This window comes from Marmota marmota, unplaced genomic scaffold, assembly GCF_001458135.2.
Source record: "Marmota marmota marmota unplaced genomic scaffold, marMar, whole genome shotgun sequence".
NCBI lineage: Eukaryota > Metazoa > Chordata > Mammalia > Rodentia > Sciuridae > Marmota > Marmota marmota.
In genome coordinates, this window is record NW_025999905.1 from 11705331 (window position 1) to 11729434 (window position 24104).

At 33.2% G+C, this 24104-nt stretch overlaps 1 protein-coding gene and 1 pseudogene across 4 annotated transcripts in view; both read right to left on the reverse strand.

Moving 5' to 3' along the window:
• Window positions 1-4945, reverse strand: part of Tmem196 (transmembrane protein 196) — a 65541-nt gene extending 60596 nt beyond the window's left edge. Inside the window, exon 1 of one of the 4 annotated variants that reach the window (XM_015498162.2) lies at window positions 3581-4945. In XM_015498162.2, coding sequence (XP_015353648.1) covers window positions 3581-3745 — 165 coding nt within the window. In that variant the 5' untranslated portion in view covers window positions 3746-4945. The remainder of the gene's footprint in view (window positions 1-3580) is intronic. The other 3 variants (XM_015498163.2, XM_048799688.1, XM_048799689.1) reach the window with 3 other exon arrangements.
• A 3209-nt stretch (window positions 4946-8154) lies between these two features.
• The window catches only part of LOC125615513, a 78436-nt pseudogene continuing 62486 nt past the window's right edge, over window positions 8155-24104 (reverse strand).

Below are 24104 nucleotides of genomic sequence, written 5' to 3' on the forward strand. Positions count from 1 at the left end.
AAGTTCTTTGGGATTCATGGATATCCATGAATATCACTAAACCTCATCCATCTGCATTATAGATGATGCACTAAGGGTGACTTTTGCATAGCAACTTGGAAACACAACTCTGTCTATTTAACTCCTTGTCAAATTTTGCATATCAATTCTATATCTTATGACTTTATCTTTTCCAAAGCAGTCAACTCAATGGTCCATTCACTGTCACTTAAAGGATATACCTTCTGATTTTGTAGTTTCATTTTAAGTGACCATAACAAAGAATCAAGAAAAAACAAAAATGCTATAAAGGCATCTATAAAATTATAGTTAGATGATTTGTTTTCCTTCTAACTACCCACATTGTTTTTAGGCTAATCACAGGAAGTACCTTGTCTGATTGTGAAACAGTGACTGTAACTGTCTTTGTAAGCATCCCTCTCATTTATTTTAGATCCTTAATCTAGATACTACTTTATTTTTAAGCCATTTTTAAAAATATTCACGTTTGGGGTCAAATAACCAAACTAACTGCCTAAAACCTTAATAACCTTGTCCTAGACTAAAGATTATGATTTCAGTAATCCTTTATAGTGTAGCTTTTATTTCCACTAACTTTAAATTTAATTCAAAAACCTTGTAATAATGATGTTAATGTTTTGAAAAAAGCTCCATGACATCAATCAAAACACAGTCAGCTTTATACTGTGTATATTCTGACAGGTTAATTATTGAAAGATCTCATTTGATATTCATAAATGATACAGTTTTTAATTCATAAATTACCAAAGAGATGAATAGTTTTTAAATCTAGTTTCCCTTTGCACCTTCCTCAAATCTCTTTGGGAATTAAGAATTGGTGTTAATATTATTAAAAGTATAAGGGAATAAATCTATTGCCTCAAATGGGCACACAGTCTCTTATGATCTGGCCACAAACCCTCTGTCTATCCTTATCTTCCTCTCCCACAACTAAACCCTAGAAAAATATGAAGAGCCAATTCCTGGAACACAACCTTCCCTATCCCTGTTCTTTGCCTTCATCCATGCTGCCTGAAAGGATCTCACTTCTCACCCCCTATACTGCAAGTTTGTGTGTCCAGTGTTTGCTGTTTCTATTAATTCAATGCTCACTGCATGCCAGGCTCTTTACTTAGAGCATTATTTAATCTGTGCCTTGTACCAGTCCTGTTTTACACATGAGGAAACTTTGCCTCATCACCCATCTAGAAGTGACAGATCTGAGATTTTTTAACCAAGTAGTCTGACTGCAGATCCTTACACAGTGATACATGAACACTGTGATAACTTGATTCCATGTCTCAATAAATTTTCAAGTTCAAGAATAAAATAATATTTCTTCCATGGATATTTCATTGACCATGCCAACCTTTCTCTCCCTTTTTGTCCTTGTATCCCTCTGAGGTCACACTAACTTTTTACCACTAACCAAGTTAGTGATGTGAACATATTGTTTTCTTTGCCAGCAGTAGCCTTTTGAGGATGATGCTCTGATTCATTTTGCTACCTTCTGTAGTAAATAGTAAAGTGGTTTTCACACGCTCAACTTTGTATTCTTACTTGTTATATGAATTCACCAGTGAAGGAATTAAGAGGCAGTTCAGATTGTTTCACAAATGACTTACCACAAATAATTTAAATAGTCTGCATAGCCAGCCAATAAAATGATAAGCATAAAGATCCTAATTGAGTATTTACTTCTTCACAAATTTGAATTTTCTAAGTTAGGTTTATGTCAGTGAGCAATGGTATTGGGTTCTTTAGTTTCAAACACATTCATTCAGTCAAATGTATTATTTGATTTTACTAAACTAGACTATATAATTAAAAATTATTGTTCCCGGAATCTAGGTGAATTTGGCTCACTCTGAACAACAAATTAAAAATGGAAGAAATTCTTTGTAATAGTGACTTTATGGATATGAGTGTTATATTTTACACAATACCAAGCTAATGTAGTCATTTAAAATTTTTGAATATAAAGTGGATATGTTAATATTTAGAGACACTTATGCTTATTCATTCAATTTCTTGAATTTTAGGGGGGGGTAGGAAATGACTTGAAGAGTATTTGAGTCTTATCATTCTTAAGCCATAAAAAGATGGCATTTTCTCCCCCTTTCTCTACATATTGGCATTACACTTTGACAGTTGTACAATAGAAGTTTCAAAGTCTTATTTCTGTTTATATAATAACAACAATAACCACAACTCTCAAAAATATTTATAACCACATATAAGATGTAGAATTATCAGATTTAAGATGTGCCTTTTATCTGTTCAAACTCAAATTTAATATATACCTTCACAAAAATTACATAATTAAGAACAAGATAGCTATTTGGAGGTTAATAGTAGATAATAATTGATTTCAGAACAAGTATTCTTAGGAGATTTCAATACCATTTTTCTTTCAAGTTCTGTAATATAAGTATATTTATCTCACCTGGAAAAAATTAAATACAAAAACTAATTACCCAAAGCACAATTTTATCAGTTTTAAGCATGCCAGAGCATTTTTTAAAAATGAATTACTTTGGAATGATTTTTCATGGACTCCAAAATGGTCATTTTCTCCTAGTGTCTTAAAGCTTAAATAATGAAGCCATGGTTGTTAAATACATTATGGATTATCAGTGACAGAATACTTATTTAATAGATTACATAGAATAGTGGGAACAAGCTGGAGACTCAGAGGGCCTGACAGCCATATAATTTAAAGGAGAGGTTTTTTTTTTTTTTAACAATTAGGTCCTCACTAAGAATAGTGCTAAATTATTTTATTTATTCTTGTTGGAAGAAATGGGCCTCTAAAGCTTTCTTTAAGATTCACTCAAGTAACTAACCAAGAAGCTTGTAGGGTCTGCCACCTTACCTAGAAAAATTATGACATTTTTCTATGAGAGATGGGTTATTCTCCAATTAGAACTCTGTTGCATTCCTTACCATTATTGATAAACTTGCCATTCTTACTAAACTTATTGCCTCCAACTTACAAAAGAGTTTTCAAAGGTAAAGTATTAGAAAGATAGCAAAGAAAAATTAAGAGTGGTGTTTTCTGGGACGAAATGCACTCATATGCTCCTTTCACAAGCACACCACAATTGTTTTTTCTTTCTTTCTTTTTGTCATTGTCATATTGTTGTTGACTTTTGTATACCCTGGGCATTGTTGCCCAGAGATAAATGCATAACTATCCCTGCTTGTTTCTGACACAAGAAAATGATGTAACACTCTCATTTTTATCTTCCTTATAAAAAGAACAAAAGACTGAGTCTACCCTTGACAGATGTGACTCCCAAATCATTAACACTGGCCAGCCCTTTTGTAGAATCAGCCAGTGGAATTGAACACAGTCCCCCCAACTTTAAACAAAGCCATTTAATTTGGTCTTGGTAAAAGAAAAAAAAAAGCCCAAATAAATAAAAGGACAACATAAAGAAGCATAGTTTGCCGATTCAAACCTACATGCAAGCCAGAGGAGATTTATGATTTTGTTTTCCGGGGAGGGGGTGACTAACGCACACACACTGACCATCACCGTAAAGAGGTAAAGAGAGAGTGAAATGGCTCAACGTACACACACCCCGCTCCATACCGGGGACGAGTCTCCGAGCTGCGGCTTGTGCTCTCGGAGGGCCAGGCTGAAGCTGACCGCCCCCACGGCCACGCTGGATACCCCCAACCCTATCTCCAGCACGGAAAGCACCAAGAGGCTCCCAATAATCTGGCCGCTGGTGCACATCCTTCCTGGGTCATCATTCCTTTCAGATCACAGAGGAAAACCAACCATCCACCTTCTTTCTTCCACGATCCTCCTCACCCCTTCCACCCCCTACCAGATCCTAAAACTTTTCTTTCTTCAGCAGCGAAACATTATCCACAAGGACTGGATTTCCAGAACTGGAGACCCTCCTCCCTGGCCCGGTCAGAGGCAAAGAGCTGCTCCACCCACTGGCACGCTCAGACAGGGATCGTGGACAGATCTTCCTGGGCTTGATAAGAGTCCGGAAGAGATCACAGCGGTAGCAGGGCTTTCAAAGAGCCTGAGACCGGGGGAGATCTGGGAGCCAGAGCCGTGCTCAAGAGGCGCTGTCCAGAGTTCTGCCGTGTCCCAATCTCCGCAGGGAAACCCTATTCCTTTCTCAGCCTCCGGGACCTTTCAGGGTCCCTTTTCTTTCCTTAAGGAGGAGAATGAGCTTAGCTTCCCGGAGAGCCTAGGGGGACTGCTCAGAGCTTCTCTCTGCCTCTTCCTCTTGCCTCCTCTCCTTTGTTTTCATGGTAATGCAAAGTGCTTCTGCAAGTCTCTAGGTCCCCTGGAGGAGTCGGCGAATGGTATTCAGCACCACGCTCCTCGCAGTCTCCGTGTCGCCAGAAAATGCGACCTTGTCTGATGGCCTCTTTCCATCTGGGTTTCTTCTCCCTCGTCGTCGTCCTCTTCCTCCCCCTCTCTCTTGATCCGATTCTCTCTCATTGCTATGACCTCATTGGAATTTAGGAGGTTGACGGAGGAGGGAAAAGCCTGATGTATTTGTGGGTCTAGGACCAGTTCTCTTGGCTAGCCCTCGATCTGCCCCGCCCGGGGACCCTAACCACAGGAATCCAAGAGATGCCGACCTCCGCATCTCCCCCATTTACTCCCTTCTGGGCTTCCATCCAGCAGGGAGAAGAGGCGATGCCTACGTCAACGCGGGGCTCATTCTGTGTAAAACTTTCTTCTTCTGCGTATACGCGGGGTGGTGGTGGCGGGGGAAGGGGCGGGGGAGCAGTGAGCCAGGAAAGGCAGAGAGAGCAGGGGCTGGAGAAAAGCCAAACACTAATTTCACTAGACTCCGAAGGACCCTCACGGAGGAACTCCTCTGTCCAGATGGGCTAGACTCAAGCCTGCTTATAAAGAACGTCCACTCCAGGCTATCAGGACCTGTCAAGTTCCATATCCAAGGGAGAAGCAGCAGTTGGCTGGAGCCTCACTTCCGTGAAGATGTGGCAACAATTCTCTCTAGCCCACAGATCCCTGCTTTCCCCTAGGCGCACTGCGAGTCCTGGGATGTGTAGCCAGACTTGGCCCAGCTGGTAACCCTGTGTTACCACTGAAATTCAAGGACTACATTGAAACAGACATTTAAAAAAAAATTGTGGGGCTCAAAGCACAACCGTTTTTGACTGTCAACCTTAGCCAGAAACATCAGGGCACAGACCAAGCTTGGCCTGGGTATTTTTGTTTTGTCATCTTTGACGCATATGGATCTCCAGAAGTGTGGGAATCGCTATATTTGAATCTTGTTTCCATTTCTCTGGTCTTACCCTATGAAAAATCTCAAGGTATGTTATTAAGGATATCCAGAGAGTAGGGGAATGGGAGAAAAGGTTTTCAGCTGTGGATCATCTTTCTCAAAAACTGGATTCTGCAGGTAGAGATGGACTGAAGGAAAACAGAGTAAAGGAGAATTGAGTAGGGGTACAATAACATAAAGTTAAGGCATCCTGACCTCTAAATACGTGCAGACAAGTTTGTGCACAGTGCAGGCACCTCGGTTACTGGAGGCTTCTGTTTTTAAAGCCACAATATTGAAAACACAAAATCTGAGTGATCCATTGCCTAAATTCTGTAGCCTAAGTGTTACTGCCAGTGTTCTTAAATTTGATTTGGGGCTTGTTTCACAGTTTAAATTTAATTCTACAGAATAACTTATTTCTTTATGGCATATTTATTCTGCAATTTTAAAACTTGAGTCTTTCCTTAAAAATAAAAAGAAAGAACAATTACATGTTATTTGGTCTCAAAGAGTTGTCAGTTATTGTAAAGTTAGAGAACAACTTAAACATTTATATTGAATGATAATTAGTGAGTTCACTTGCTACTTCTTAAAACTTGGCCCATCACATAGCCATTTGCTAAAATCCCTCAAACAATTTTTGCCTAGTGAACCATAGTTTACTGTATTTAAATATTGTAAATGTCATCTAAATGATCCAATCTATACATAGAAATAATGAAGGATCTGTGTTGTCTAATCTTTGGTTTGAATTTAGTCATCATGGTTCTTTTTGTATTTTCTTCTTCCTCTTTCATAAAAGAATAATTAGTTGTTTAATTAGTATTTATTAAAATAAAGTAATTAATGCAGACATGGAGAAAAGAGAATAGTTTATTAGAAGAGAACTTAATATTTGTAGAGAACATAGCGTTGGCATAAGCAATAAATGAATTTCAAAGAGAAATGAACAAATATTGTCTTATGGCTGAATTTCTATCACTGACAAATGTGATGGCAAGAAATAAGCTTACTTTAATACTTTAAAACCTAATCAGATGTCCAAATATAACCAATCTTGATTGATTCTGGGACTCTGGTACAGAATCCAGAACTTTGAAAATGAAAATTTACATAGAACAAATTAAACTTCTCTTTACTTTTGAGTAACTTCCAATAAGTCACAATACACGAGAAATATTCTCAGGACTAAAGTTAAAACAATCACTATCCACAAATGAAATTACATGTTATTATGTGTTTAAAATCATGTCTGTCAATGTAAGAATTTTCAATAGATTCTTACATTACTTTTTCTGGCACAGAATATATTCTGCATACCTGGTAAATTGGTGTTAAATATTCTCCCAAAATAAACACAAATGCATCTAAAACTTCATAATTGCAGAAACTAAGAACAAAAAATGGGTTAAAACTGACAAAATGATTTATTATTATCATTATCCCTAAAAATTATTTGTTAGAAAAAAATTATAGGATTTAACCTTAAAATAGAGAAAAAACTACACAAACTACATTGCTATTCAAACTCTAGTGCCTCCACAATTTGAAAATTTAGTTTTCTTATGTCATGGTGTATCAAAAGTGTTACTCTTTAGATCCATTGAAACTTGGTTCGATATTTCTACCTCTTCAATAAAAGCAACAACATAAAAACAACAACAACAAAAATATCAAGCTTGCCACCTGCTGGATTGAATGTGACACAAGTAGATGTGAGTAGCCGCAAATTAATTCTTATAAAGCTCCATCTCTAATAAAAAATTCTCCATTGTTGTTCTCTTTAATGAACCAAGTTTTGCTAGTAAGTATTCAAGATTTTTGAGGTATTCATATACACATTTACATAAATTATGTTAATAGATATTTATTTGTATAAAGAAATATCTAGGAATTAGAAAACAAATATCCCCTGCTATGATCTGAAGAAGAGTCCACTGAAGGCAGGTATATTAAAAGTTTGCTCGCCAACCTGTAATGCTATTCAAAGATTGTAGACCTTTAAGAGGTGGGGCCAAGTGTAAGGTAATTAGATCACTGGGAGGACAGGCTTTTGAGGAGGACTTCATCCCTCTTCTTTCTCCTTGATTTCTGGCTGCCATGAGTTGAGAATCTTTTTCCCCCATGTGGTTCCTGCCATGATGTACTGTAGGCTTACCACAGGTTCAAAAGTGATAGGGCCAACCAGTCATGAATTGGAATATGTAAAATTGTGAGCCCAAATAAACCTTTTTTTCTTTCAAATATATTATTTCACATATATTCTTATAGTAACAGGAAGTTGATTAATACACGTCCTGTTTTAATGTAACAAAGGACACTGCAAAAAGACCACTGTACTCATTATTGTAGAGTTAGTTTTTGAGAAACCCTCAGATTTTAAATGATTACTTTTCATAATTATGATCATCATGCTCTGATTTACAGAATCTAAGCTTTAGTTATAAACAAAAACTGATGATCACCATGTGCACTGGACTGAATAGCCAATGTAATAAAAAACAATTAAGGAAAAGAAAAATCACAAAATTATTTCAAACCACTTGACAGTTTTGAAGTGCTCGATATACATTTTGAAGATCTATATGTCTACTTTAATACATACATACATATACACACACATACACACATACATATATATCCCATACCAATGAGATAATATGGTATCAAAATGATTTATTATTATCATTATATATATATATCATATATACCTCAATTAAGAATTAAGAATTGAGGTATATATATGATATATACAATGATAATACTAAATCATTTTGTCATATATATATGCCTAATTATTCCTCAATAAAATATATATGTATATTTAAGTGAACATAACTCAGTAGTTTATTTTTTTTGTAATAATACAAAAGGAAGTTTAAAACTGGATCACTTGGCCCTTTCTCTTATCTCCTCTTAGTTCAAAATGCTTGTATCTCTAAATAGCCAGTATTCTCTTGGATTTTCAACACACTCAAACCTCAGTGGAATCATCTTTGTAGTTGTAGCCAAACTGGCTTAGTCTGCCCACCATGGCCAGCCACTGTGCTTCCTGTCATAATACCACTTTACCTGTGCAGACAGTGAACACTTACCTTTCTTGCACTGTGTTACTTTGTGGGGTTGGTGCTTGCCACACTTCTTACAGAAAGTCTGGCAAGTTTAAAAACAATCACCATATTTACAGGAGTGCTTTTGGCACAGAAAGAAGTTCATTTAATAGTCTAATGCTCTTATCATTGTGGCTAGAAAATATTGTACCTAAATATTTATGTAGGATTGAGGAAGTGGTTCTGCTAAAAAAGGAAAAAAAATAAAGCAGCATTTGGAGGTTTTTTTATTTTCTCATTTAGAAATCAACAAGCAAAACTAATCACATCAGAATTTATTTTTTGCCTTTTGCCTTTTAGTGATAATGTAGCTCAGAAGGCATTATCCAAGAGTTTTCAGAGCTTATGTTTCTTAATCAGAGAAAATACAGTATTTAATATTTAGATCAATTTTCCATTTATGTCTGAAATATCACCTATTATTGACCTTTACACACACACACACACACACACACACACACACATACACACAGTAATTACTAATTTTTCACTCTTGGCCATTATGAATACAGGGGGCATGAATTTACTTTCCAACTATACATAAAATATGCTTACAGTTAACTGATAAGGTACAACAGGCAGCTCAGATCTGTGAACTCTGTAGAAGAGAAATAAAATTTTCTGTCTTGGTTTCTTAATTACAGGTATTCACAGACAATTTTATCAAAAAAGGGATCATAGGCAGATAATGGTGGTCTCATAAAATTTAGGAGGTAAATAGCAGAATTCTTTAGGGCTGATTTTGTGTTTGTGATCCCCAAGGTTCCTATTTTGAATACCATTCCTATTTTGAATACCAGTGGAATGGTATTAGGAATTGAGGCTTTTGGGGGAAGTAATTAGGCTTAGATAAAGTCATAAGGGTGTAGCTTCCATGGTGATATTTGTATCCTTTTTATTATTGTTTAATTTTTTTTTTAAAAAAATCAAATCTATTGCATTTCATGGAAATTTAAAAATTCCCTTCTTTAAGAGATATGTTTAGAAAAATGAAGAAAAGACACAGTTTAGGAGGAAATAAATGCAATCTGTGTATCTGACAAAGAACCCAGGGATTCTGCTTCAAAATAAATGAAAATGTATCTTCAAAAAGACTTGCCTACCAATGCTCAGAGCAGCCCCACACCCACCTGTGTGGGGGATTGAACTCAATGCTTCATGCAAGCCACTGAGCTACATCTCAGCTCAGCTAGCAGGCTTCTTCTTCATGGCCATCTGACAATTTTGGAAGAATGAGTAGTGAGTCTTCCAATCTATGAATATGGTGTCTTTCCATTTATTTTTAAATGCATTTTTATTGATTCTTTGTAGTTATACATAACAGTAGATTCCATTTTGATATAATTATACAATCATGGAGTATATCTATTCTAATTAGGACCACATTCTTGTGGATGTACACAATGGAGGGATTCACTGTGTTGTATTCATATATGAACATAGGAAAATTGTGTCATATATATCCTTTTTAAAAGTGAAAGAAGAGTTCCCACACTCTATCATGATAGGATATAACAAGAAGACTGTCATTGGCAAACCAGTAGGAGCGACCTCACCAGACAGTGACTTCAATTTGTCAGCACCTTGATTTTGGTCTTCTCAGCTTCCAGGATTGTGAGAAGAAATTCTTGTTATTTAAGTCACCCAGTCTATGGTATGTTGTTATAATAGCCCAAATTGACTAAGGCACTGAGGTGGTCAAATTTTTCAGGGCTTTTTACTAATCAAGAGGGAGTGTTTTGGAGAAAAATATCCATACATGTTCATAGGAAATCCTTTACTCTGTCCTTTAAATCTAAGCTCCCTAGTTACAGGGTGTAGTTCTGCAAGGTTATTTGAAAATTTGAAGGAATAATGGTCATTTTTTTTTTTGCCAAATTGAGTGAAAACTACAAATTCACACATCCAAGAAGCTAAAGAAACTGCAAGTAAGATAAACAAAGTAACTGCGTGTAGGATAAATACACCAAGGCACATCTCAGTCAAGTTGCTGGAAACTAGCAATGAAGAGTAAAACTTAAGAACAGTCAGAAAAAGAAGGACACATAAAGAAAAAAAGCAGGAATTTGAGACTTCTCATCTAATGTTATTCAAGCTAGGGGATAAGTGAATGACATTTTAAGGTACTAAAATTTAAAGACAAATATAAAGACAAAAATATAGAATTATATACTGAGCAAAAATATCCCAAAATAAAGGGAACCAGACTTTCAGACCAGTAAAAACTAACAGAATTTACTAAAATGATATCTACATCACAAGTGATATTAAAAGAAATATGCTTTAAACAGAATTAAAATATATCAGAAATAAATGTGGACCTATAATTCAGTATATTGAGCATCGAAATGGTAAATATTTGGGGAAATTGTAAACAATACTTTTTTCAGTTATGATCTTTCAAAAAGGAAAAATAATGTGTTTTTAATTTGTGATATGTGTACAGCTAAAATATATGACACCAATAGCACAATCGAAGGGAAAAACTAAATGAAAAGATATTGTCTTAAGGTTCTTAATATGTGTAGTAGTACAATGTTATTTGAAAATACTTTTTACAAATAAAAGATGAAATTATAATCTGTTAGCTAGAGCAACTATTAAGCAAATTTGATAAAAAATAGCAAATTAGCAATAATGGAGATAAATGCTACATATTAACATGTGATCTAAGAGAAAGAAAGAAAAGATAATACATAAGAAACAAGTGAAACAAATGACAAAATGTCTGATAAAACAATCCCGATCATACTGATAATTATAATGAATTAAGAGGTTTGACTACTCCAATTAAACAGCAGTGATAGTAAGACTGAATAATAATAACAGTAATAATCTTCATCATAAAATGACAAACGTTATATGCTATCTTGCTATCTTTAGGAAGTCTAGTTTAAATGCAAAAGAATGGGAATTCCTGTTCTGAATATAATGTATATCATATCCTTCTACTTGTATTTTCTTCAGAAAAACACTGAAATTCAAATATCATGTAAAAAGCAACCACCTAAGGGTGTGGAACAGTGAACAGAAGTAGGCAGACTCTGATTATGTGTGAATGCTCCCTTAAAGAGAGATGAGGAGCTACACAAGTAAGTCCTCAATTCTACATCTTTTAGCCTGTGGCAAAGTGCAGGCTGTGTGATGCATCCGACCATGGCAGGGCCACAGCATGGAGAAACCTGTGGTCTTCCTGATCTTGGAAACAAGAAAAATGAAGCTAGAAAATTGTCAATGTGACTGAGAATATGGAACACCTGAAAAAAAAAAAAGAAGCCATAGGGTGGGTCCCAATTTTTGATAGATCCCTGTACAACACATGTAAAACAAGATCAAAGACATGACCTGAGACCAAAACTTTAAGGCAAGAAAAAGTGTGCAATTCGTGCACAGCCAAGAAAATTGACAGCAAAAACAAAGGAAACTATGTTTACAAAGAAAAATGACAGACTTAGAATCTTTACAACTTATAGACATAATGTGCAGATATAACTTAAAAATTGCACTATTCCCACTAGAGGAAAAAAACCCAGCCTGATCATAAAATAAATAAGATATTGGAACTGACAGATATAAGTTTTAGGATAGTAATTATAACTACCTCAATGAATTAAAGCAGAATATTTTTCAACTAATAAACATTTCAGTAGAGAAATTGGAAATTATAGTAAAGAACAAAATCAATTAAGAAAAGAACCAAATGAAAATTCTAGAAGTTAAAAAAATAATTGAAAATTATAAAAAAGACAATGGAGGGATTCAGCAGCTGAAAGGCCACAACAAAGGAATAAGTAAATTTGAAGATATATCGATAGATATGAACAATTATAGTAAGAAAGATAAAGATGAAGCCTCATTTAAAATGAAGAAGCCTCAAGGACTTGTTAAATGAAACCAAATGGTAAGTACAAGTACAATTGGAATAGATGATGAAAGAGGAGAGAAATAGACAAAAAAACACTTGAGAGTATATAATGGCCAAAATTTTTGCAAAACTGATAACAGAAAGAAATCTACATATTGGAGATTCTAAATGAGCACCAAACAGAGAAAATGTAAAGAAGCTAACAAGGCACAACTAGCAAAGCTAAATTATTATAATCCAAAGACAAATTATATCTTGAAAGCAACAAGAGAAAAATGGCATATTACACGCAGAAATAAATAACTTTTAATTGGAATCATGGAAACAAGAAAAAAAAGAGAAAATGTCATTCTAAGTGCTTAAAGAAAAAATAAATTCAACCCAGAAATCTATATACATCTAAGATAACCTTGAAAAATAATGGCCAAGTAAAAACACTTTTATGTAAAATAAGAAGAATTCATATCCATCATACCTGAACTACAAAAAATCACGTTTTCAAATTGAGCAAAATGATACCCAGATCCAAAGAAAAAAATATAAAAATCATCAGAAATTACTTATAATTGGGTTAATGCAAAAGACCATGTTTTGTTTTGTTTTTTAAAATTTCCCTATAAACCAGATAACTGTTTAAAGCCAAAATTGTAACATTGTTTTGTGGAGTTTTTAATAAATGTAGACATTTGTGTAAAGAGAACATGGATTTACTATATGGGGAATATAAAATGTTAAGAATGTTGTGTAATTCCTAAGGTAACAAAGAAAAATTTAAAATATAAAAATAAGACCAGAAATATAGTTAAAAAACTAACTAAAATGTTAACTAAAATTCTAAATAAAAGACAGAAAAGTATAAACACAGGAACAAAACATATAGGATACAAGTAGAAGTCAAAAAGTGATATACAAATAGTGAACCCAAGGCTATGCAACAATAAACAAATAATATCAATAATTGCATTTTAAAAAATATTTATTTTTTAGCTTTAGGTGAACACAATATCTTTATTTTATTTTTATGTGGTGCTGAGGATTGAACCCAGTGCCTCACGCATGCCAGGCGAATGCGCAACGACTTGAGCTATATCCCCAGTCCCAATAATTGCATTTAAATATATAAACTATCAATGAGATAAACATTACAACTAAAAGGAAAAACTTATCAAAAAAAAAGGGGGAAAAAGACACAACTATGTGTTGTGTATGAAACAAACACTTTAAATAAAAAGATATCCCTTTCAAACAGTGGTTATATTAACAACAGACATAATATCTTTCAATACAAATTTATTACCAAAAGTAGAAATAAATATAATTAAAGGATAAATGGGTTAGTTCAAAAGATAGACCTGTCTTCCAGTTACCTCTGCCTCCTGGAATTCATGTCCTTATGTAATGCCCTCCCTTTCAATGTGGACTGGACCTAGAAACCTATTTGTAATTAACAGAATATGGCAAAAATAATGGAGTGTAACCTCTATGATTAGGTGAAAAAAGACTCTGACTGCTGACTTTTGGTTGTGTGTATTCCTTCTCTACTTGTGTGTTTTCAGAGAACATACTACTGTGCTGGAGACGGCCATAAGACAAATAATTGAAGGTAGATTCAGACTACCAGCCAGTTAGAAATTAGTACCCTTGGTTCAGAATCTGAAGAGGGACTAAATCCTGCCAACAACCAAGTGAGTGGTCTTGCAATTAGATCCTTCATTAGTCAAATATTGAGATGACTATAGACCTAGCCAAAACCTTGATTGCAAAAGGCCCTCCTAATTTAGCACACTCAGATTTCTAATCTTTAGAACCTGTGATAAGGAATGTTGTTGTTTCAAACCATTTACTTTGGAGTAATAGTTTGCAGAATATTAGACTAATACAAAGACATAGAGGCTGGGGAAGTAGCTCAGAGGTAAGAGCCCTTGCTTAGCATGTGCGTAGCTGTGGGTTCAATTCCCAGCACCACACACACACACACATACACACACACAGGCACTAACAATCATAAATGTGGAAATCCATGATAACAGAACTTCTAATACATGAGGAAAAAGTTGATAGAATTAAAAAGATAAATGGAAAATTCTATAGTTTATATTTGGAGATTTTATTATCAATTGGTAGAACAAGTAAAGAAAGATCAGCAAAGAAGAAAGACTGAAAATAATATCAACCAACTATCATAATTTGTCTAACATGATAATAATATTTGCCCTTTCTATCTTAATGAGAATCAGATGTCTGGCTATTGAGGTTCATTCAAGTGAAGTGTTCTGCCCAAATTCTTGTAGCCAGAAAGAGACAGATTTCATATATGTTTCTAATTTCTGATACTCTCTTGATCACTCTAAAGATTGAGTGTTAAGATATTTAATAATCATTAAATCATTATGTATTCTACCATTTACATAATTATTTAAAGAGAAAGAAATTGATGAGAACAAATTATTAGGTTACATTAACAAAAATGAGAAGTAGATTAATACAGATGGTAGAATGTAAAAGACTATAGGAAAAATCTTTCTTTTTAGATTTAACCCTGTATTTAATCCTTTCTAAAATATTTCTGATCTCTTCAACTCTTCTAGTGGCCAGAAACAATGCATTAAGAAAATGTTTAAATATTAAGCAGACATCTTTATTTTTATAAATTTTATCCACTGCTTTCTTATATATTCTGAAGCACAGAGCACAAGCAAAAACAATTTTATTTTGATAGTTATCCAAACATTTTATGAATGTCATTCCTTTTCAACATATTTATAGGAGAAATTTCCAAGTCCTTTCAAGAAATTGTACAAAATGGTCCTTAGCACTAGTGAGTCTTAACTTGTACCTGTCTCTCTAAAGGAGAGAAAAAAAAACAAAAACAAAAACACCACAACAGACATGTTCTGAAAAATAAATAAATAAAGTACAACAGATATGTTCTGATAAAGAGCAGGTAGTGGGGATAATTATCTCAGAAATTCTGCATTTCTGTAAGTGATTCCTATAGTCATTGTGGTCATTTTTGGTCACACTGTCAACCATTGATTCATACTGAGTTTTTAATTGATGTAAACCTTAAGAGCATTTTTCTGTGTACTGTCATGTTTCCTCAATCGGGTATTTTTATAGTTGTTGTTCTTTTAACTGAAGGGCAGGTTGTTTCATTTGTCACTACTTAATTTCATCTTGTTATCTTGGCCCTTCATTATTTCCTGTTGAGATCTTTTTGAATCCTCTCTCTGTCATCCCATGCATTAGCTCTTTCTTCCAGAATTGTCATATGCCCCCAAGCAGTGGGCTTATTCTGGCCTCATTCTTCTTGTTCTGAACATTTCTAAAAATGTCACTTTTATTATCTGATGCATTTTTAACAAGCTTCTGCTTATTTATGCTTCTTACTTTTCTGTCTCTATATTTCCAGATTCTTGCTACTTCAGGGTTTATCATTATTGATTATATCCTCTAACTCTCAGCTTTTCATATTTCTTTCAAAATATATGCTTATCCTAATATTTCCTAGGCAGGCATAAGTTTTTCTTCATTTCATAGTCCCTCAAACAGAGACAATTATAACTGAAGTATATGATTGGGGACTCACATATTCTGGAGGCTCAAATGTATATCTCACTATGCCAGTATTCCTTACTCCTCTTGTTTAGAATTTTAAGATGATACCAATTTACAAACTCACTGAACAAATGCTTAATAAGTCTTCATTGAATGAATAGATGGAAATAAAAGGAAAGAAGAGTTCATGAATAACTGATAGACATTGTGTTAATAGCTTTCCATCATTATAATAAATACCTCAGATAAGCAAATTGTAAGGAGAAAAGGTTCATTCTGGTTCACAGTGTTGGAAGTCATGGTTAAGTATGTGGTAGAGAAAAACTGTTCACTTTATGGTGAGGAATAGAAAAGAAAGAGGAAGAGACCAGGGTTGAAAAATCCACTAAAAGGGCATACCACCAATGAGCTAAGGTCTCCCACTAGGCTCCACCTTTTAAAATTTTCACTACCTCTAAATAGCACCAAGGTGGGAACCAAGCCTTTATTTAATTCATGGGATTCTTGAAAACATTTAAGATCCAAACTATAGTAGATAGTTATACAATAATTCATCTACTTAACTTCATCAATTACTGATATATATATATATATATATATATATATATATATATATATATGTATGTGTGTGTGTGTGTGTGTGTGTGNATATATATATATATATATATATATATATATATATATATATATGTGTGTGTGTGTGTGTGTGTGTGTTTGTGTGTGTGTATAAATAAAATTAAATCAGCAAGGTGATTTCTCTACTTATTTCCTTCACCAATTGATTTAAAGACAGAATAAAAAAGGGACATCATAACCTAGAAAAATGTGAAACATTCATGACAAAGTTTTATTTTTACAGATAAGTAGCTCTTTCCAATTCAACCTGATAGAAAAGCTCACAATATAATGAATAGGCAATTTTCTTACCCTAATTAAATTTTACAAGGAGCTAGCTAACATGTTTTTAAAAAGTTAGACTCAGTAGTAAACAAAATGTATAATTAGGCACCCAAAATGCAATCAGTCACTACTTCTCCTATTGGAGCAGAAAATGTTTACTTGAAAATGATAATCAGCATCATTAGGAGGAAATAAGATAGTTATTCTCACAAATGATGTTGGAAATGTATATGCATAGGATACTTACAATGTGTATTTAGTAATAATTATCAATAATATAAAAATGCTTATTCCTTTTGAATCAATAATTTAGCTTCTGTATTTTTACTCTAATAAAATGTTTATTAATAACTCCAAAATTTACATAAAGTAATCTTTATAAGGGAATTATTTTTAGAAAAAAAATTAAATCTGCCCAGTATTCTAGTTAAATGCTAATGGTGAAACACAGAATCGTAAAACTAAAAATACAACAATTTATGATCATTAAAATTATACTTCAAAATCCTGTATTATTTAGGTATAAATACAATTTGAAATTGTATTTTAAAATCATGCAAATAACAAAAAACAGATTTTCTTTAAAAGTATGAATGCAAAAAATTTTTGTAAAGAACTCATAGTCATTAGTGTTTAGGTAGTGATCATGGGTTATTTTTCTCTTTCATACTTTCTATATTTTTCAATTTGTCACAAAAATGTATATTAATTTGTAATTATAAAAGTCATACCAAAAAAAAAAACTAAAAACACAGCAGTATGGGATCATTTAATGTTGATGGAATAATGCCTATGAATCTCAATACCTCCAGAAGACATCATTAAGTCAAAATTTAATTTACAAATGTAAGTTAGGAATAATAATGCTTGAAAATTTAAGTTATATTATCTTTAATACCCCTGTTTAAGAAGCCAGGGAAATAAATCACAAGTTTTAAAATATAGTTTGTTAATCAACAATCTTGAAGATTTCTTTTAAAATGTATTCTTCAGATCTTAAGAAATGATAAGGGAATATAGTAAATCCAGTAATGTGAAAGGTTCATTCTTATACTAATAGGCTACAATGGTATTATATCATGTGCTGTAATGATTGAATAAAGATAAAGTTTCTGTATATTTCAAAGAAAGAATTTTGGGTCAGCCAGTTGTACATTCTCCTAGTAAATATACAAATTGCTAGATGTAAAAAGAAACACCAGAAGTTCTGTTAACTTTCTTTAGGCCATTGGGATATGAATAAAATTTGAATTTATTTCACTTCCTACATCTTCAAAAATATCAAACTAAAGTTTGATTAAAATCATTTATCTTCTGAGCTATTCTAATTAGTTTGCCCCTACCCACACACTGATCTTAATGGGATGCTGTGTGTGAGCTCAGATCTTGAAAAGATATTCTGAGCAGGAGTACAAGGAAAGAATGAATCATGAGATAATATTGAACATGAATAATACTGAATATTTATGGAATGCTTACATGTACCAGACACTATTCTAGCCATGAAGGATAACATAAATAAGATGGAATATTTGCCCTAATGTAGTTTACATAACGAGGGGGATGTTTATAGAAAACAAAGAAATAATTTTATAATATAATTTTAGATAGCATACTAGATTAAATCAAGATGTGAAAATAAAGAAATGATAGATGAATATTTTAGATAGAGCTTCAATAGGTGACACATGATCAGAAAAATCTAAATGAGTATGAGTGTATAAATCTCAGGAAGAACTGTGGAAAGAGGATATCCAGCAAAGGACAGAAAGGACTATTGAATATGTCCAAAATACTGACATTGCAATGAGCTAGGAGTTATTTGAAAATGAGATTGAATAAGTAGCTGTGGACTATATTATTTAAGGCTACTTGTTAATGTTAATGTTTTATGCTTAATTCTAAGTGGATAGATTAGAAGGTTTTGAGATGGGACATAGTACGATAGGATTTAATATTTTAATAAGATCAGCCTGTTAGTCTGCTGGTTATAGTAATAATTGACTGAGAAATGGATTAGAGAGAAGCAATCTAAGAGTCTTCTGCAATTGTTTTGAAGGCTTGTAATAGAGATATGGTTTTAAGGTAATGAAAAGTGTATTTTGACAACATAATGCAATGGAGAAATCTGAATTTTTCTTTTAAAAAAGAAGAGCATTGAACTGCAATCTTATTATATTGTGTTTATTTGAGAAACTGAAACCAGGCCAAGAAACCAAAGAGGAGAAAATTAGGAAGAGTGGTTCCTGTAAAATTGACTACGGCAGAGATTGGTTCTAGTATGCAATGACTTTGTAGGATGCTAAAATCTTAAATACATGCTAGGAAATCTTTGTTTTCTCAGTTTTTAGCATGGGTTGTGGGGTGGATGAGAGGGTGAATGGAGAGCTTCCACCATTTCCTCATCACTGTTTTCATGTCCACTGCTAGATACTTCTCACTGTTATATGTTAATCTGCTGTCATTACAGTTTCATCTAGGACTTGAAAGTATATTGTGTGATACTGAGTATCCTTCATCTTTTGGAAATCCACTATAGTAAGCACATGCATACATACTAAATTGAACTTCAATCTCAACTGCAGATCCTGAAGTATCTCTGTGATCTGGCTCCAGCTCCAATTTATTGTGATCTCTGACCTTTGACTCCTTACCCTGCCCCCAAGGAAATGATGGCAGCTTATTAGGAATCCAATGAGAGGTGGGCCTATCTCTGTTCCTAGTAACAAGCCACAGAAAGACTGTGGACAAAGAAGTGGTCCCATGATCTTGCTTCAGCTTCACCTGTTATACTAGAGGCAGTATCATCAGTTTACGAAGTTGGCAGGAAAAAACCCTCACGTGCCAAAACCAGTCTGTAAAGACAAAGAGAGGTATGTGCTTTTTCAAAGACAGACATCAACATAATTCTGCAAATATCATGAAGAATCAGATGATATAAGACAAAGCATGAAAGAAAACTAATAAAACTGTCTCCAAAGAATGGAGATTTATGAATTATCTGACAAATATTCAAAATGATTATTTTAAAGAAGCTCAGTGAGTTACAGGAGAATACAGATAACGAAATCAAGAAAACAATACAAGAACAAAATATGAAGGCCAGCAAAGAGGTAAAAGTCATTTAAAAAATCTGGAAACATGAGACCTGAAGAATACAATGAATGAAATGAAAATCGCAAAAGAGAGTTTCAATAGCTGATTCAATCAAGCAGACAAAAGAATCTGAATTTAATGATAGGTCACTCAAAGTTATCTCATCAGTAAAGAAAACAAGAGTAAATTCCCCAAACACCATCAAGTGAATCAATATATGCATTGTGTGAGTTAGAGAAGTAGAAGAGAAATAGAACAAGGCTAAAATCTTACTTAACAATATGACAGAAAATTTTCCATATATTGGGAGGAATATGACTAAGTTCATAAAAATCAAAATTTATAAAGTACTATTTATTCAAAGAAGATAACACTGAAACACATTATTATTAAAGTTAAAGACAAAGATATTTTTAAAACCAGGAAGAGAAAAATCAATTCATCATAAACAAGAAAACTCCACAAGGCTATCTGCAAATTTCTCAGCAGCAATTTTGCAGGCCAAGAAAGAGTGAGATGGTATATTCAATGTTCTGAAAGAGAAAAATAATTTCCCATCAACCAAAATAGTCTATTTGGCAAAACTGTCCTTCAGAAATGAGGAAGAGAAAAAGACAAAAGTTGAGGAAGCTCCTTACCATGAGATCTGCCTTGCAAGAAAAATTAAAGGATGTTTATCAAATTGAAATTAATGAATACTAATTAGAAACATGAAAACATATGAAAGTATAAAACTCACCAATAAAAGTGAACTTACAGTCAAATTTAGTATAGTCTAACATTGTAATGGTGGTACATAACTAACTTTCAAACTCTAGGATAGAAGTCAAAAGTATTAAAAGTTATTATGATAAAATAATTTGTTAATGGACAATCTATATAAAAATACAGATGGCATCAATCAAATAAAATGTGGGGAAGAGGTACTGGGTAAAAGTGCTGAAATTTTGTATGCAATTAGTTTTAAGCTCAACTATTCTAAATATTAGATATTTTACATAAGCATCATGATAATCACAAAGAAAAAAACTTGTAGTAAATACACACACACACACACACACCAAAAGAGAATGGAATCAAAACATATCACTACAAAAATTATATCACAAAATAAGGCAGCAAGAGAGGAGGAAAATAAAAAAGACCTATAAAATAGAGAAAAATTGACAAAATTACAGAGAAATTCTAATGTATCAACAATCCTCCTAAATACAAATAAATTCCCCAATTAAAAGACAGAGTAGCTGAATAAATTTTTAAAAACAAAAATAAGTTCAATCATATACTCTGTATAAGAGACTCACTTTGGCTTTAGAAAGACACATAGAATGAAAGTAAAGGTATAGGAAAAGTTATTCCAAGTAAATGGCAATCAAGAGAGATCAAGGGTAGTCATGAGTATATGAGATATAATAGGATTGAGATAAAAACTGAAATAAAAGGCAAAGAAGGCCATTCCGTAATGATAAAAGGGTAATTTCAACAAGAAGATATAACAAATACATATGCACCCAATATCAAAGCATCTAAATACATAAAGCAAGCATTGACCACTGAGCTGAAAGGAGAAATAGCAATATAATAATAATAGGACACTTCAAGGGCCTGCTCTTTGTAATGGATAGAGAATGTATGCAAAAAATTGATAAGGAAACTGCAAAAATGAACACATTATATACTAATGAGACCTAATAGAAATGCACAGAACTTTCTACTCAACAGCAAACGAGGGAGCTCCATACCACTACATCTTCCTTGAAAGAAATATATTCTTCCCAAATAAACATATACCATTTTCCAAATAGATAAAAAGATTTTTAAAAAATTTCCAGAAATTCTAAGTTATTCCAAATATATTTTCTGACCACAAAGGAATAAAACTAGAAATCAATAACAGTTAAGAAAATGGACAAATAAAAAGCAAGAACATTAAACACCACTTGAACAAATAATTGATGAAATAGGAAGTCAAAAGGAATTTAAAAATCATCTCAAGACCAATGAAAATAAAAATATATACCAAAACTTATTGGGGTACAGCAAAAGTAGTACTACAATGAAAGTTTAGTGCAATTATTGATGTTGAAAACAAAGATCTCAAATAAATGAGATAACTTTATTCCTCAAAGAAATAGTAAAAGAAGAAACTAAGATCAAAGTTACCAAGAGAAAGGAAATAGTATAGATTATTACATATAAATTGGAAAAATGTTAGAAAATATACAGATAATTAAGATTTTATATTTCAAAAAGATAAAATAACAAACCCATAACTAGGCTAAGAAAATAAAGAAGTTTCAAATTTAAAAATGTTATAAGTGAAATACACATTACAATAGAAGATTTAGAAATTAAAAAGATCACAGGAAACTCCAGTAAACCATGAAATACCAAGAAACTAAGTATTATAGAAGAAAAAAAATTGAGAAACATACAGTCTGTCAAAATTGAATAGACTGGACTGGGTGGTAAGTGTAGGCAGGTAGGACATGGCTGGAGGAGATGGATCATTGAGGGTGTGCTCTGGGAGGGTGCATATGCCTTTAGTGCCCCACCCCCCACTGCTTCCTGACCTCACCATGAGCTAAGAAGTTTTCTTCCTCTGGTCTTTTCCCTCATGATGTGCGATCTCACTTTGGGTCCTTAGCAATGGAGCTGGTTGTCTATGGATTGAGACCTCTAAAACCTTGAGCCCCAAATGAACTTTTTCTTCTTTGAATTGTTCTTGTTGGATATATTGGTCACAGTGACTCAAAAGCTGATATATCTTTTTGCAACTTTTCCACTGGAAAGTCCCTAGTCATATAACTACAAGATAGTTGGCTGATTCTGACTGAGCTTAAGTTTTCTTTATCTAATACAAGCATTTATAAGAGAGAGACCTCTTTAAACTATACTTATGTTTGTGCTTTATAAAGGTTGAGGTTAATTAGAAATCAATAACAGTTATTGGCTTTGTCTGCCCTGGAGATTTTTCTAGGCCTGGTCTCCATTTTAATTTGCTCAAACATGCCATATTAACAATATGAATGGAAAAAATCAAAACAAAATGCCACGTCTCAATAGATGCAGAAAAAAAATTTAACAAAGTTAAAAATTGATTAATAATTAAAACATTCAACGAAATGGGTATAGAAAAATTTTACCTAGACACAATAAAGGCTACATGTGAAAATACCACAGCTAACAACATAGTCAATGAGTGAAACATAAAATTAAGTTTTCTCTCTTTTTGATGGGATAACAAAATATCAGACTGGGTAATATATAATCAATAAAAATTTATTTCTCAAAATACCACAGACTGGGTAATTTATTAACAATGGAAATTTACTTCTTATGCTTTTGAAGCCTAGGAAGTCCATAATCAAGACAAAAGCAGAATTAGTGTTTAGTAAGAGCTGCTCTAAGCTTCTTAAAGGGTTCCTCATTGCTGTGTTCTCCAAAGGGAAGAAACACTGTCCTTATATAGCAGAAGGTATGGAAAGGTAAGAAGATGCTCCCTTCAACCTGTGCATGTTCTAATCCCATTCATGAGGGCATAGCCATTATGACTTAATTACTTCCTAAAGGCCATACCTCTCAGTATTCTTATTTTGGGGATTAAATTTCAACATGAATTTTAAAGGGAACATCATTATTCAATCTATGTAACTTCCATCTGTAATCCAATGCAAGGCAAGGATGTACAGACTCAATATTGCTATTCAACACTATATTGGAAGGTCTAGCCAAAGCAATCAAACAAGAAAAAGAAATGCAACTCTTTATGTGTCTATGTATGTAATGCACTCATATATATGTTATTCTGCCATAAAAAGAAGGAAATCCTTCCATTTGTTACAACATGGAAGAACCTGAAGGTTATTATACTAAATATAATAAGACAGACACAGAAGGACAACTACTACATGATCTCACTTGTACGTGGAGACTAAAAAAACTAATTCATAAAAATAGAGTAGAATGGTAATTCTCAGTGAGTGGGGGGAAGTCTGGAAAAAGAAATATTGGTTAAAATGTACAAATTTTCATTTATGTAAATTGAATAAGTTCTGGAGATCTAATGCAGAGCATGGTGCTCACAGTACTGTATATTATGCTTAGAATTTGCTAAGAGTTAACCTTAAGTGTTCTTACCAAATACAAAAACTATAGCCATGTACAATGACAGATATGATAAATATGTTGATTAACTTGACTATGGCAATCATTTCCCAGTATATATGTATATCAAAACATCACAGGATATACTTTAAAATATATGTGATTATTTTGGTCAAATATATCTTGATAAAG